General features: G+C 45.0%; 1 protein-coding gene across 1 annotated transcript in view; it reads right to left on the bottom strand.

The window, feature by feature from the left end:
* MTMR7 (myotubularin related protein 7) overlaps positions 1-13922 on the bottom strand; it is a 70430-nt gene extending 56508 nt beyond the window's left edge. Inside the window, exon 1 of the mRNA XM_040420544.1 lies at positions 13885-13922. Within this exon, the coding sequence (XP_040276478.1) occupies positions 13885-13908 (24 nt within the window). The 5' untranslated portion in view covers positions 13909-13922. The remainder of the gene's footprint in view (positions 1-13884) is intronic.
* Between the last annotated feature and the right edge of the window lie 2543 nt (positions 13923-16465).

Here is a 16465-nt window from a genome sequence, read left to right as displayed (position 1 = left end):
CATTTCTGGTAGGCCGCACATTAGCTGTAATGTCTGGTATCTCCCAGCCATGGATAGAAGAACATAGCATGGAGCATGTTTTATCTGGCTACCTCCAGCTGGGTGTCATAATGGTCCACAAAGTGCTCAAAAATTATATCAGTTGTGTCCGGCTCTGGCGTAAAACAACTATCTGAAAACAACTGATATACACGTATGTGAACTTAGGGCTCATGCACACAAACTTATTTTCTTTCCGCTTCCGTTCCGTTTTTTTGGGTCACTTCAATGGGTTAGCATTTCCGTTCCGCAAAAAAGTATTGCATGTCCTATTATTGTCCGCACATCCCGGTCCGAGGCCACATCCAAGTCACTGGGTCCTCAAAAAATACGGAACGCACACGGAACACATCCGTATATCATCCGTATTTTTCGGATCCATACTGTAGAAATGCTATGCCCAGCCCATATTGCTCATGTGTTTGGTGATTAATAAGTTACTGTTTCCGTTTCCGATCCGCAAAAAACGGATCGCATACGGAAACCATACGGATACGTTTTGTGGAATAACGGAACGGAAGAGGACTTAAATCAGAGAAGAAAAAAACTCAGATACTCAGATATGGAACAACGGATCCGTGAAAAAACGGACCGCAAAACAACAACGGTCGTGTACATGAGCCCTTAAAGGACTAGAAAAACATTCTGTGTATACTATCCCTACTGGGGTATGGAGAGTCAGTAGCGTACCTACAATGGAGGCAGACCACGCAGCTGCTACGAGGCTGTGGGTAAGGGGGCCCACAGTGGACAAAAGGCCTGCCCCCTAATACAATACAATAAGGAACACATGTGGGCATAACTACTCTGAGGGGGTACATTTGGGCATAACTACTATGAAGGGGGTACAGCTGGGCATAACTAATGAGGGCGCACATTCGGGCATTACTATTACCATTAATAAGAGTATACTTAGGGTACTTTCACACTTATTATTTTCTGGCATAGAGTTCCGTCCTAGGGGCTCAATACCGGAAAAGAACTGATCAGTTTTATCCCCATGCATTCTGTATGGAGAGCAATCTGTTCAGGATGCATCAGGATGTCTTCAGTTCAGTCTTTTTGACTTTTCAGGACGGAGAAAATACAGCAGCATGCTGCGGTTTTATCTCCGTCCAAAATTCTGGAACACTTGCCGGAATGCAGAATTTTTTCCCATTGAAATGCATTAATGCCGGATCCAGCCCCGAGAGTTCTGGCAAAACTAATCCGGCATTGCGGTCTGCGCATGCTCAGACCGCAAAAAATGTGAAAAAAAATAAATGCCGGATCCATTTTTCCGGATGACACCGGAGAGACGGATCCGGCATTTCAATGCATTTGTCATACGGATCAGGATCCTGATCCGCCTGACAAATGCCATCAGTTTGCATACGTTTTGACGGTTCCGGCGACGGAACTGCCTGCCGGAATCCTCTGCCGCAAGTGTGAAAGTACCCTTGTATAAACAATAAAATAGAAAAAAAAAAACTCATTAAAATTAATAATACTGATTAGTAGTAGAAAAAAATAAGGACTGTAAGAGTAGATGAATGCCAGCATCAAAATTAGGTTTGATCCAGGGTCCTAGGACTGATCGCCTTTTCCCGGGATCGAGAAGGAATTTTTCCCTGTGACACAAATTGGCTGAATGTCTCCAGGAGTTTTTGCCTTCTCCTGGATCAACAGCGTAGTCATAGTGCAGAATTAATAGAGTAAAAATGAACAATAGTAATAGTATAATAAGCTATTCCAGTACACTACCGTATGGCTATTTCAGTGTTGTGCGGTCTGTTTTTCACGGATCCGTTGTTCCGTTTTTTGGTTTCCGTTGTGTTTCCATTTCCGTTCCGTTTTTCCGTTCCGTTTTTCCGTATAGCATATACAGTATACAGTAATTACATAGAAAAAATTGGGCTGGGCATAACATTTTCAATAGATGGTTCCGCAAAAAAGGAACGGATACGGAAGACATACGGATGCATTTCCGTATGTGTTCCGTTTTTTTTGCCGACCCATTGACTTGAATGGAGCCACGGAACGTGATTTGCGGGCAATAATAGGACATGTTCTATCTTTCAACGGAACGGACAAACAGAAATACGGAAACGGAATGCATCGGAGTACATTCCGTTTTTTTGGCCGAACCATTGAAATGGTTCCGTATACGGACCGTATACGGAACGCAAAAAACAGCCCACAAAACGGAAAAAAAAAACGGTAGTGTGAAAGAGGCCTTCAGTTATTTGGTCAGTTATTTCGATCAGTTATTGTGAGCCAAAACCAGTAGTGAAGCCTTCACTGAGATCAGGTGTAATTATTTGATCTGCACCTGTTCTGTGTTTTTGACCCGCACCTAGTTTTGGCTCACAATAACTGATCGAAATAACTGACCAAATAACTGAAGTGTGAACGCAGCCTTAATGGTAGAATAGTCTTAATACAATAAAAATTGTTAAAAAAAACATAAACTTAAAATATCATGAATAAATAATAATAATAACCACTAGTGGTAATTAAATATGTACTGTAGTATTAGCTGATTGTCAGATCCATAATTTTGATCCAGGGTTCTAGGACTGAAAGCCTTTTCCCGGGGTCGAGAAGGAATAATTTTCCCTGAGTCACAGATTGGCTGAATGTGTCCAGGGTTTTTTGCCTTCTTCTGGATCAACAAGTTTAGGTATAGGGATTAGCAGTTAGGTTTTATCCAGGGTCCTAGGACTGATCGCCTTTTCCCGGGGTTGAGAAGGAATTTTTCCCTGTGGCACAAATTGGCTGAATGTGTCCACGTTTTTTTTGCCTTCTTCTGGATCAACAGGTTTATGAATAGGGTCTGATGTTAGAATAATAGAAATAGTACTAATAATATGATAATATATATATTACTAAGAGTAGTAATAGTATAATATTGATAATAGTAACAATATAATAATAGTATTATTATTAACAGTTAATAATAGTATAGTAATTATAAGGTTAGTGTAGGGACCCACTTGGAAGAGGTCGCCGTGAAGTGGCAAGTGGGCTTATACATTTTGATAAAATGTATACTAAGACAGGGCTCGACAAATCCCGGGCGCCAGGTCGCGATGGCGACCAGGAATTTGGTCCTGGCGCATGGGTATTTGTCAGCCCGTTTTCAAAGATGCGCTCTCGGCGCGCACCATGGTTTCCTGAGCCGGAACAGTGGAGAAGGAGAGGAGTCCCTCCCTCCCCACTGCGCGGCTGCCGCTGACCACTAAGAACAGAGTAGGAGGAGGAGGGGAGGGACTGTAGCCACTGCGCCACCAATGAATGTGCCGGCCATATCCCGGCCCCTATGACTGCACGCTGTGATCCGCGCGATTAACCCCTCAGTTGAGGGGTTATTCGCGCGGATCACAGCGTCCTGTCAGAGGTCGGGTGCCGGATTCTTCAGTCTCGACTCTCTGCATCGGTGGGCAGTTCCGATCGGAGTCCCAGCAGTGTAATGCTGGGGCTCCGATCGGTTACCATGGCAGCCAGGAGTCACGCTACTGAAGTCCTGGCTGCGATGGTATGTTAGTAAGCAGCATTATACTCACGTGCGCCGTGGCCGCCAGTCACTCCTTCTTCTGTCTGTGCGGCTCATTGCTAATGCTTATAGCATTAGCAATGCGCCGCACAGACCTATGGGAAGAAGGAGCTCCCGGCGATCACGGCGCACGTGAGTATAATGCTGCTTACTAACATACCATCGCAGCCAGGACTTCAGTAGCGTCCTGGCTGCCATGGTAACCGATCGGAGCCCCAGCATTACACTGATCGGAACTGCCCACTGCCACCAATGATGGGGGGGAGGAGGAGGGGGACCCTGTGGCCACTGCCACCAATGATTAATACTGGGGAGGGAGGCGGGGTGGGTTTGTTACCAGAGGGGGCTGATAAGAAGATACAGTACAGAGCACAGGTATACCGTACATAGAGAAGATACAGTACAGAGCACAGGTATACCGTACATAGAGAAGATATAGTACAGAGCACAGGTATACCGTACATAGAGGAGATACAGTACACAGCACAGGTATACCGTACATAGAGGAGATACAGTACAGAGCACAGGTATACCGTACATAGAGAAGATATAGTACAAAGCACAGGTATACCGTACATAGAGAAGATACAGTACAGAGCACAGGTATACCGTACATAGAGGAGATACAGTACAGAGCACAGGTATACCGTACATAGAGAAGATACAGTACAGAGCACAGGTATACCGTACATAGAGGAGATACAGTACAGAGCACAGGTATACCGTACATAGAGAAGATATAGTACAGAGCACAGGTATACCGTACATAGAGGAGATACAGTACAGAGCACAGGTATACCGTACATAGAGGAGATACAGTACAGAGCACAGGTATACCGTACATAGAGAAGATATAGTACAGAGCACAGGTATACCGTACATAGAGGAGATACAGTACACAGCACAGGTATACCGTACATAGAGGAGATACAGTACAGAGCACAGGTATACCGTACATAGAGGAGATACAGTACAGAGCACAGGTATACCGTACATAGAGGAGATACAGTACAGAGCACAGGTATACCGTACATAGAGGAGATACAGTTCAGAGCACAGGTATACCGTACATAGAGGAGATACAGTACAGAGCACAGGTATACCGTACATAGAGGAGATACAGTACAGAGCACAGGTATACCGTACATAGAGAAGATATAGTACAGAGCACAGGTATACCGTACATAGAGGAGATACAGTACAGAGCACAGGTATACCGTACATAGAGGAGATACAGTACAGAGCACAGGTATACCGTACATAGAGGAGATACAGTACAGAGCACAGGTATACAGTACATAGAGAAGATACAGTACAGAGCACAGGTATATCGTACATAGAGGAGATACAGTACAGAGCACAGGTATACCGTACATAGAGGAGATACAGTACAGAGCACAGGTATACCGTACATAGAGGACATACAGTACAGAGCACAGGTATACCGTACATAGAGGAGATACAGTTCAGAGCACAGGTATACCGTACATAGAGGAGATACAGTACAGAGCACAGGTATACAGTACATAGAGGAGATACAGTACAGAGCACAAGTATACAGTACATAGAGGAGATACAGTACAGAGCACAGGTATACCGTACATAGAGGAGATACAGTACAGAGCACAGGTATACCGTACATAGAGAAGATACAGTACAGAGCACAGGTATACCGTACATAGAGGAGATACAGTACAGAGCACAGGTATACAGTACATAGAGAAGATATAGTACAAAGCACAGGTATACCGTACATAGAGAAGATACAGTACAGAGCACAGGTATACCGTACATAGAGGAGATACAGTACAGAGCACAGGTATACCGTACATAGAGAAGATACAGTACAGAGCACAGGTATACCGTACATAGAGGAGATACAGTACAGAGCACAGGTATACCGTACATAGAGAAGATATAGTACAGAGCACAGGTATACCGTACATAGAGGAGATACAGTACAGAGCACAGGTATACCGTACATAGAGGAGATACAGTACAGAGCACAGGTATACCGTACATAGAGGAGATACAGTACAGAGCACAGGTATACAGTACATAGAGAAGATACAGTACAGAGCACAGGTATATCGTACATAGAGGAGATACAGTACAGAGCACAGGTATACCGTACATAGAGGAGATACAGTACAGAGCACAGGTATACCGTACATAGAGGACATACAGTACAGAGCACAGGTATACCGTACATAGAGGAGATACAGTTCAGAGCACAGGTATACCGTACATAGAGAAGATACAGTACAGAGCACAGGTATACCGTACATAGAGGAGATACAGTACAGAGCACAGGTATACCGTACATAGAGAAGATACAGTACAGAGCACAGGTATACCGTACATAGAGGAGATACAGTACAGAGCAAAGGTATACCGTACATAGAGGAGATACAGTTCAGAGCACAGGTATACCGTACATAGAGGAGATACAGTACAGAGCACAGGTATACCGTACATAGAGAAGATACAGTACAGAGCACAGGTATACCGTACATAGAGGAGATACAGTACAGAGCACAGGTATACCGTACATAGAGGAGATACAGTACAGAGCACAGGTATACCGTACATAGAGGAGATACAGTACAGAGCACAGGTATACCGTACATAGAGAAGATACAGTACAGAGCACAGGTATACCGTACATAGAGAAGATACAGTACAGAGCACAGGTATACCGTACATAGAGAAGATACAGTACAGAGCACAGGTATACCGTACATAGAGGAGATACAGTACAGAGCACAGGTATACCGTACATAGAGAAGATACAGTACAGAGCACAGGTATACCGTACATAGAGGAGATACAGTACAGAGCACAGGTATACCGTACATAGAGAAGATACAGTACAGAGCACAGGTATACCGTACATAGAGAAGATACAGTACAGAGCACAGGTATACCGTACATAGAGAAGATACAGTACAGAGCACAGGTATACCGTACATAGAGGAGATACAGCACAGAGCACAGGTATACCGTACATAGAGGAGATACAGCACAGAGCACAGGTATACCGTACATAGAGGAGATACAGTACAGAGCACAGGTATGCCGTACATAGAGGAGATACAGTACAGAGCACAGGTATACCGTACATAGAGGAGATACAGTACAGAGCACAGGTATACCGTACATAGAGGAGATACAGTACAGAGCACAGGTATACCGTACATAGAGAAGATACAGTACAGAGCACAGGTATACCGTACATAGAGGAGATACAGTACAGAGCACAGGTATACCGTACATAGAGGAGATACAGTACAGAGCACAGGTATACCGTACATAGAGGAGATACAGTACAGAGCACAGGTATACCGTACATAGAGAAGATACAGTACAGAGCACAGGTATACCGTACATAGAGGAGATACAGTACAGAGCACAGGTATACCTTACATAGAGGAGATACAGTACAGAGCACAGGTATACCGTACATAGAGGAGATACAGTACAGAGCACAGGTATATCGTACATAGAGGAGATACAGTACAGAGCACAGGTATACCGTACATAGAGGAGATACAGTACAGAGCACAGGTATACCGTACATAGAGGAGATACAGTACAGAGCACAGGTATGCCGTACATAGAGGAGATACAGTACAGAGCACAGGTATGCCGTACATAGAGGAGATACAGTACAGAGCACAGGTATACCGTACATAGAGAAGATACAGTACAGAGCACAGGTATACCGTACATAGAGAAGATACAGTACAGAGCACAGGTATACCGTACATAGAGGAGATACAGTACAGAGCACAGGTATACCGTACATAGAGAAGATACAGTACAGAGCACAGGTATACCGTACATAGAGAAGATACAGTACAGAGCACAGGTATACCGTACATAGAGGAGATACAGTACAGAGCACAGGTATACCGTACATAGAGAAGATACAGTACAGAGCACAGGTATACCGTACATAGAGGAGATACAGTACAGAGCACAGGTATACCGTACATAGAGGAGATACAGTACAGAGCACAGGTATAGCGTACATAGAGGAGATACAGTACAGAGCACAGGTATACCGTACATAAAGGAGATACAGTACAGAGCACAGGTATACCGTACATAGAGAAGATATAGTACAGAGCACAGGTATACCGTACATAGAGGAGATACAGTACAGAGCACAGGTATACCGTACATAGAGAAGATACAGTACAGAGCACAGGTATACCGTACATAGAGAAGATACAGTACAGAGCACAGGTATACCGTACATAGAGAAGATACAGTACAGAGCACAGGTATACCGTACATAGAGAAGATACAGTACAGAGCACAGGTATACCGTACATAGAGGAGATACAGTACAGAGCACAGGTATACCGTACATAGAGGAGATACAGTACAGAGCACAGGTGTACCGTACATAGAGGAGATACAGTACAGAGCACAGGTATACAGTACATAGAGGAGATACAGTACAGAGCACAGGTATACCGTACATAGAGGAGATACAGTACAGAGCACAGGTATACCGTACATAGAGGAGATACAGTACAGAGCAAAGGTATACCGTACATAGAGGAGATACAGTACAGAGCACAGGTATACCGTACATAAAGGAGATACAGTACAGAGCACAGGTATACCGTACATAGAGGAGATACAGTACAGAGCACAGGTATTCCGTACATAGAGAAGATACAGTACAGAGCACAGGTATACCGTACATAGAGAAGATACAGTACAGAGCACAGGTATACAGTACATAGAGGAGATACAGTACAGAGCACAGGTATACCGTACATAGAGAAGATACAGTACAGAGCACAGGTATACCGTACATAGAGGAGATACAGTACAGAGCACAGGTATACCGTACATAGAGGAGATACAGTACAGAGCACAGGTATACCGTACATAGAGGAGATACAGTACAGAGCACAGGTATATCGTACATAGAGGAGATACAGTACAGAGCACAGGTATACCGTACATAGAGGAGATACAGTACAGAGCACAGGTATACCGTACATAGAGAAGATACAGTACAGAGCACAGGTATACCGTACATAGAGGAGATACAGTACAGAGCACAGGTATACCGTACATAGAGAAGATACAGTACAGAGCACAGGTATACCGTACATAGAGAAGATACAGCACAGAGCACAGGTATACCGTACATAGAGGAGATACAGTACAGAGCACAGGTATACCGTACATAGAGGAGATACAGCACAGAGCACAGGTATACCGTACATAGAGGAGATACAGTACAGAGCACAGGTATACCGTACATAGAGAAGATACAGTACAGAGCACAGGTATACCGTACATAGAGAAGATACAGTACAGAGCACAGGTATACCGTACATAGAGAAGATACAGTACAGAGCACAGGTATACCGTACATAGAGGAGATACAGTACAGAGCACAGGTATACCGTACATAGAGAAGATATAGTACAGAGCACAGGTATACCGTACATAGAGAAGATACAGTACAGAGCACAGGTATACCGTACATAGAGGAGATACAGTACAGAGCACAGGTATACAGTACATAGAGAAGATACAGTACAGAGCACAGGTATACCGTACATAGAGAAGATACAGTACAGAGCACAGGTATGCCGTACATAGAGGAGATACAGTACAGAGCACAGGTATACCGTACATAGAGAAGATACAGTACAGAGCACAGGTATACCGTACATAGAGGAGATACAGTACAGAGCACAGGTATACCGTACATAGAGGAGATACAGTACAGAGCACAGGTATACCGTACATAGAGAAGATACAGTACAGAGCACAGGTATACCGTACATAGAGGAGATACAGTACAGAGCACAGGTATACCGTACATAGAGGAGATACAGTACAGAGCACAGGTATACCGTACATAGAGAAGATACAGTACAGAGCACAGGTATACCGTACATAGAGGAGATACAGTACAGAGCACAGGTATACCGTACATAGAGAAGATACAGTACAGAGCACAGGTATACCGTACATAGAGAAGATACAGTACAGAGCACAGGTATACCGTACATAGAGGAGATACAGTACAGAGCACAGGTATACCGTACATAGAGAAGATACAGTACAGAGCACAGGTATACAGTACATAGAGAAGATACAGTACAGAGCACAGGTATACCGTACATAGAGAAGATACAGTACAGAGCACAGGTATACCGTACATAGAGGAGATACAGTACAGAGCACAGGTATACCGTACATAGAGGAGATACAGTACAGAGCACAGGTATACCGTACATAGAGAAGATACAGTACAGAGCACAGGTATACCGTACATAGAGGAGATACAGTACAGAGCACAGGTATACCGTACATAGAGGAGATACAGTACAGAGCACAGGTATACCGTACATAGAGAAGATACAGTACAGAGCACAGGTATACCGTACATAGAGAAGATACAGTACAGAGCACAGGTATACCGTACATAGAGGAGATACAGTACAGAGCACAGGTATACCGTACATAGAGAAGATACAGTACAGAGCACAGGTATACCGTACATAGAGAAGATACAGTACAGAGCACAGGTATACCGTACATAGAGAAGATACAGTACAGAGCACAGGTATACCGTACATAGAGGAGATACAGTACAGAGCACAGGTATACCGTACATAGAGGAGATACAGTACAGAGCACAGGTATACCGTACATAGAGGAGATACAGTACAGAGCACGCGAGCGTCCTTCACTCACTTCGCCTGCGCCGAACACTAAACGGGACGGCGCAGGCGCAGGATTTTACTTTTAAAGCGCAGAGCAGAGATGTCCATCAAACCAAAATGGGCGTGCCGAATGGTGAGGAGACGGAGCCTCTAGGTGCTGCAGCAACGCCCCAATAGCACTTAGAGGCTCATTTGCATATTTTAAAAGTTCGTTTTCAGGGCGAACGGCGGCATGTAGGCAGATAAAAGTTACACAGTTATGTACTGCTGACATTAGCACATCGTCAATGTCGCCAGCTACATAACAAATTTTGTGATGAAACCCTTTAAGTACAGTAGCATGAGGTGCCCTTTAATACATAGTACATAGTACACTGGAGAGGTGTGTGCCAGTCCCTCCGATACAGAGCGTGAGCGCCAACAGAGCAGATCTGACCTTGAGATAGTAAAGTGCTGGCACGTTTTGGCAGTAATAGAACTACTGACATGATGAACAAAGACTTCAGGCTCAGGTGAAGCTGCCATATGTCCGTGTGCACTATCCCTGTACTGTGACATCATTGTGTGCCATATCCGTGTACTGTGACATCATTGTGTGCACTCTCCGTGTACTGTGACATCATTGTGTGCACTATCCGTGTACTGTGACATTATTATGTGCACTATCCCTGTACTGTGACATCATTGTGTGCACTGTCCCTGTACTGTGACATCATTATGTGCACTATCCCTGTACTGTGACATCATTGTGTGCACTATCCTCGTACTGTGACATCATTGTATGCACTATCCCTGTACTGTGACATCATTGTGTGCACTATCCTCGTACTGTGACATCATTGTATGCACTATCCCTGTACTGTGACATCATTGTATGCACTATTCCTGTACTGTGACATCATTGTGTGCACTATTCCTGTACTGTGACATCATTGTGTGCACTGTCCCTGTACTGTGACATCATTGTGTGCACTGTCCCTGTACTGTGACATCATTATGTGCACTGTCCCTGTACTGTGACATGATTATGTGCACTATCCCTGTACTGGGACATCATTGTGTGCACTAACCCTGTACTGGGACATTAATGTGACAGCACTAAGTAGATTATACTGTGACATCACTGTACACAATATCTTCATACTGGAACTTCACTGTGTGCACTGTCCCTGTACTGTGACATCATTGTGTGCACTCTCCGTGTACTGTGACATCATTGTGTGCACTATCCGTGTACTGTGACATTATTATGTGCACTATCCCTGTACTGTGACATCATTGTGTGCACTATCCCTGTACTGTGACATCATTGTGTGCACTATCCCTGTACTGTGACATCATTATGTGCACTGTCCCTGTACTGTGACATCATTGTGTGCACTATCCCTGTACTGTGACATCATTGTGTGCACTGTCCCTGTACTGTGACATCATTATGTGCACTGTCCCTGTACTGTGACATCATTGTGTGCACTATCCCTGTACTGTGACATCATTGTGTGCACTATCCTCGTACTGTGACATCATTGTATGCACTATCCCTGTACTGTGACATCATTGTGTGCACTATTCCTGTACTGTGACATCATTGTGTGCACTATTCCTGTACTGTGACATCATTGTGTGCACTGTCCCTGTACTGTGACATCATTGTGTGCACTGTCCCTGTACTGTGACATCATTATGTGCACTGTCCCTGTACTGTGACATGATTATGTGCACTATCCCTGTACTGTGACATCATTGTGTGCATTATCCCTGTACTGGGACATCATTGTGTGCACTATCCCTGTACTGGGACATCATTGTGTGCACTAACCCTGTACTGGGACATTAATGTGACAGCACTAAGTAGATTATACTGTGACATCACTGTACACAATATCTTCATACTGGAACTTCACTGTGTGCATTGACCCAATCTCTGTGTGCACTGTCCCTGTACTGTGACATCATTGTGGGCACTATCCCTGTACTGTGACATCATTGTGTGCACTGTCCCTGTACTGTGACATCATTGTGTGCACTATCCCTGTACTGTGACATCATTGTGTGCACTGTCCCTGTACTGTGACATCATTGTGTGCACTATCCCTGTACTGTGACATCATTGTGTGCACTGTCCCTGTACTGTGACATCATTGTGTGCACTATCCCTGTACTGTGACATCATTGTGTGCACTATCCCTGTACTGTGACATCATTGTGGGCACTATTCCTGTACTGTGACATCATTGTGTGCACTGTCCCTGTACTGTGACATCATTGTGTGCACTATCCCTGTACTGTGACATCATTGTGTGCACTGTCCCTGTACTGTGACATCATTGTGTGCACTATCCCTGTACTGTGACATCATTGTGTGCACTATCCCTGTACTGTGACATCATTGTGGGCACTATTCCTGTACTGTGACATCATTGTGTGCACTATCCCTGTACTGTGACATCATTGTGTGCACTATTCGTGTACTGTGACATCATTGTGGGCACTATCCCTGTACTGTGACATCATTGTGCACTGTCCCTGTACTGTGACATCATTGTGTGCACTGTCCCTGTACTGTGACATCATTGTGTGCACTATCCCTGTACTGGGACATCATTGTGTGCACTGTCCCTGTACTGTGACATCATCGTGGGCACTGTCCCTGTACTGTGACATCATCGTGGGCACTGTCCCTGTACTGTGACATTATTGTGTGCACTATTGTGACATCATTGTGTGCACTGTCCCTGTACTGTGACATCATTGTGTGCACTGTCCCTGTACTGTGACATCATTGTGGGCACTATCCCTGTACTGTGACATCATTGTGGGCACTATCCCTGTACTGTGACATCATTGTGGGCACTATCCCTGTACTGTGACATCATTGTGTGCACTGTAAAACCACTATGCACATTATTTCTCTATTGTGACATCACTGTGTGCTTTTTCGTGTACTGTGATATTACCCTTGTGCATTAGGGAAACTAAAATAATAGTAAGACTTTCATGATTCCAACTTGCTGCTCAAGGTGGTCATGGCTGAGTGGGGCCCTATTCTGGGGCCCCATACTAACTTGTTATACCCCTACTGGTAGGGTTTGCTTTGCTAGTAGATGTACTACCAGGGGCGTACCGTAGATCAGCACCCCTTCAACCCAGATCTATGGACACTGCATTCCCACAGCCCGTACATAATGTGCCCCCAAAAACATTACTTACTGCAGCCATGACAATAGAGTTAGGGGGATGTTCTTCACCTGTGACCTCATCAGCATGATGATGTCATCTCTATGAATGAAAAAACAATCCTCCCTGCCTAAGCTACCTGACAGGGGTATTTAGTGGTTTTGGGGAGCAGAGTGTACCCAGAGGCTTCCCCAGGAGAACCAGCAGTGCACATGAAGGACATCATCTGCCCTTAGATTACACTGATCTCCATGTCCACGCACAATGCTGGCCTTCTGATAGCTCCATCCTCCTAATCCCAGATTATGCAGCCAGGGCCCGCATCCCCAGGATGCTCCATGTCACCCTGCAGTGGAGGGATGGGTGAGGGGTCTTCAGAGCAGCGGACCCCGCCGTCCCCAGGCTCGCCCTCCCTGTCGCACTCACCTTCGGCAGCCTGATGTGCTCCATGTCCTGCTGCTGCTGCTGCTGCTGCTGCTCGGTGCGGGGCGATGCTGCCTGCAGGCCATTGGCTGAGCTGGATGTGGCAGCGCTGGCTCCTCCTCACCAGGTGCTGCCCAGGCTCATTAACCCGTGCCGCGCCGTCCCCTCCCAGCATCCCCAGCCTCAGCCTTCCTGAGATCACAAACGGGCAAACCAGAAACCCGAAACTGAATTCCACAGTCCAGTTACATGTAATGTGAATGGTGCTGAGCATCTCTCGCCACAAAACACTTATCGCTGCACCTACCTATGTGTATGCATTGGAGCAGGGGACACACAGGCCATCTCCAATCTATATATATATATATATATGTGTCATATCCATCCATCTCTCATAGCTAGTTATCTATCCGTCCGTCCATCCATCTAATAATCCACATATCTAGATCTATCTGCCCATTCGTCTGTCTGTCTAACAATTTATCTTTCTATATATCTATTTATTTATCTGTATTTCTAATATCTGTCTATCTTCCCACTGGCCCATTCAAGATGGGACTGTCTGAAGTGTTGAAGGAGTTTACTTATCAGTGTGGTCGCCAGAAGAAACTCTTGTAGTACTTGAATACCATTTCAGCCTGCTTGGACTCCTTGGCTACTAATGCTCCTACACCGCCACCACCAGCTATCAGAGGTTATGGTTTACACCTACCCCTGCTCGAATCTGTCAGCCCTCTGCTGTTGGGGTTACCCTAGTTCTGCCTTCATGTGCCTGTGAGAACCAGAAACAAAAAAGAGATTCTTCGTTGGATTCTATGTCTGCACTGGTCGAACAGATGCAAGGGCTGTCTTTGGAGGTAGCAGACCTCCGCGCGACAGTCTTACAGATTCAGAAACCACAGGCGGCTGGTTCCGGTGGTGGGTACCAGGCCTGCCCTGAACCGAAGGTGGCTCTCCCGGACAGATTTTCTGGAGGTAGTGACAATTTCATCGGGTTAAGGGAGTCATGTAAATTATACTTTAAGCTGCATCCATACTCTTCTGGAAACGAGAGTCAACGTGTGGGTATGATCTTTTCTTTGTTTAAAGATGACACCCAGTCGTGGGCTTTTTCTCTGCCGACCAGATCACCGTCCCTCCAGTCGATAGATTAATGACCGGGATCGGAACTCTCAGGCCGAAACCAAGTTACGCGGAGATCTATTGCTCTGAATTTAGGAGATGGGCTACGGATACGGAGTGGAATGATCCTGCTCTCCATAGACAATTCTGTCAGGGTCTATCTTGAGAGGCTGCTGGATGGCGTTGGTCTTTCATGAAAATCCTGAGTCATTGGAAGCAGATATGTCCCTTCCTGTACGTCTTGATAGACGCCTGAGGGAGAGATCTAGGGGTCCTCACCCTCAAGATGTACTGTCAAACAAGGTGGCGGCTTCCTTTGACACTTATGGTAAAGAGATACCTGTGGTTGGACCTTGTGATGTGCCTGTGCAGTTAGGGGGAGCTACTCCTGAGACTGCTGGCAAGAGCTTTGGTCATTTGAAGGGAGTCTGTTTTTATTGTGGAAAGAAGGGACATTTGTAAATAGTTGCCCGTACATTCAGTATCAAGGTGAAAACAAAAGAAAAATGTTTAATCCCCAAATAACTGTTGATGGTGTGGGTGGGGAGCAAGAAAACTTACTTTTGTCATTTACTGGTAGTACCCGATTTCTCCTTTCTGCCGAGGTGGCACTAGAGTCCAAAACGGTGGAAACGAGGTATTTATCGATAGTGGGGCAGGGGTTAACCTGATTTATGGACAGTTCGTTTGCTTTCATGGGCTGACTACTAGTGCACTAGAGAAAAGCATTTCTGTCTTTGCAATTCATTCTGCACCTCTTACCCAAAAATGCCTGTCGCAGGTGATAAATGACATCCATTTAAGAGTGGGTGATTTCCATCAGGAATCTATCTCATGTTATGTGTCGGAGGGTCTGCCTGCTCCAATGGTTTTGAGCTTACCATGGTTAAGCAAACATAACCCTACCATCGACTGGCAAGAGAGACAGATTCTCGATTGGAGTGATTTTTGCATGGACAACTGTATTAATACATCGTTCTCTGTGGTCACCACTAAAATTGTACTCTCGTTCATTTCCAAATTTTCTGATGTGTTTCTGAAAGTGGTAACCAGGAATTACCCCCACATCGGGAGTATGATTGTACCGTCAATCTTATTCCTGGAGCTAAACTGCCCAAATCTCAGTTGTATAATCTTTCGGAGCCCGAAAGAAAGGCTATGCAAGAGTATATCACCGAGAGCTTGGCAAAGGGTCATATCAGACAATCCAAATCCCCAGTGGCTGAGACAGGTGTTACAGATCCTAAGAGAGAATAAAAATTGTATGCAAAGATGTAAAAATGTGTTTTTGCTGGAAGTGCAATTCCTGGGTTAAGTGCAATTCCTGGGTTACCTGCTGTCATCCTCAGGTTTTTGTATGGATCCCGAGAAAGTCTGTGTCGTGTTGGACTGGGATCGACCCAAAAATCTGAAAGCGCTTATGCGGTTTTTGGGATTCACCAACTACTACCGTAAATTTATC

Source organism: Bufo bufo, chromosome 2 (genome assembly GCF_905171765.1).
Source record: "Bufo bufo chromosome 2, aBufBuf1.1, whole genome shotgun sequence".
Taxonomy (NCBI): Eukaryota; Metazoa; Chordata; class Amphibia; order Anura; family Bufonidae; genus Bufo; species Bufo bufo.
This window is presented reverse-complemented; position numbering and strand designations above follow the sequence as displayed.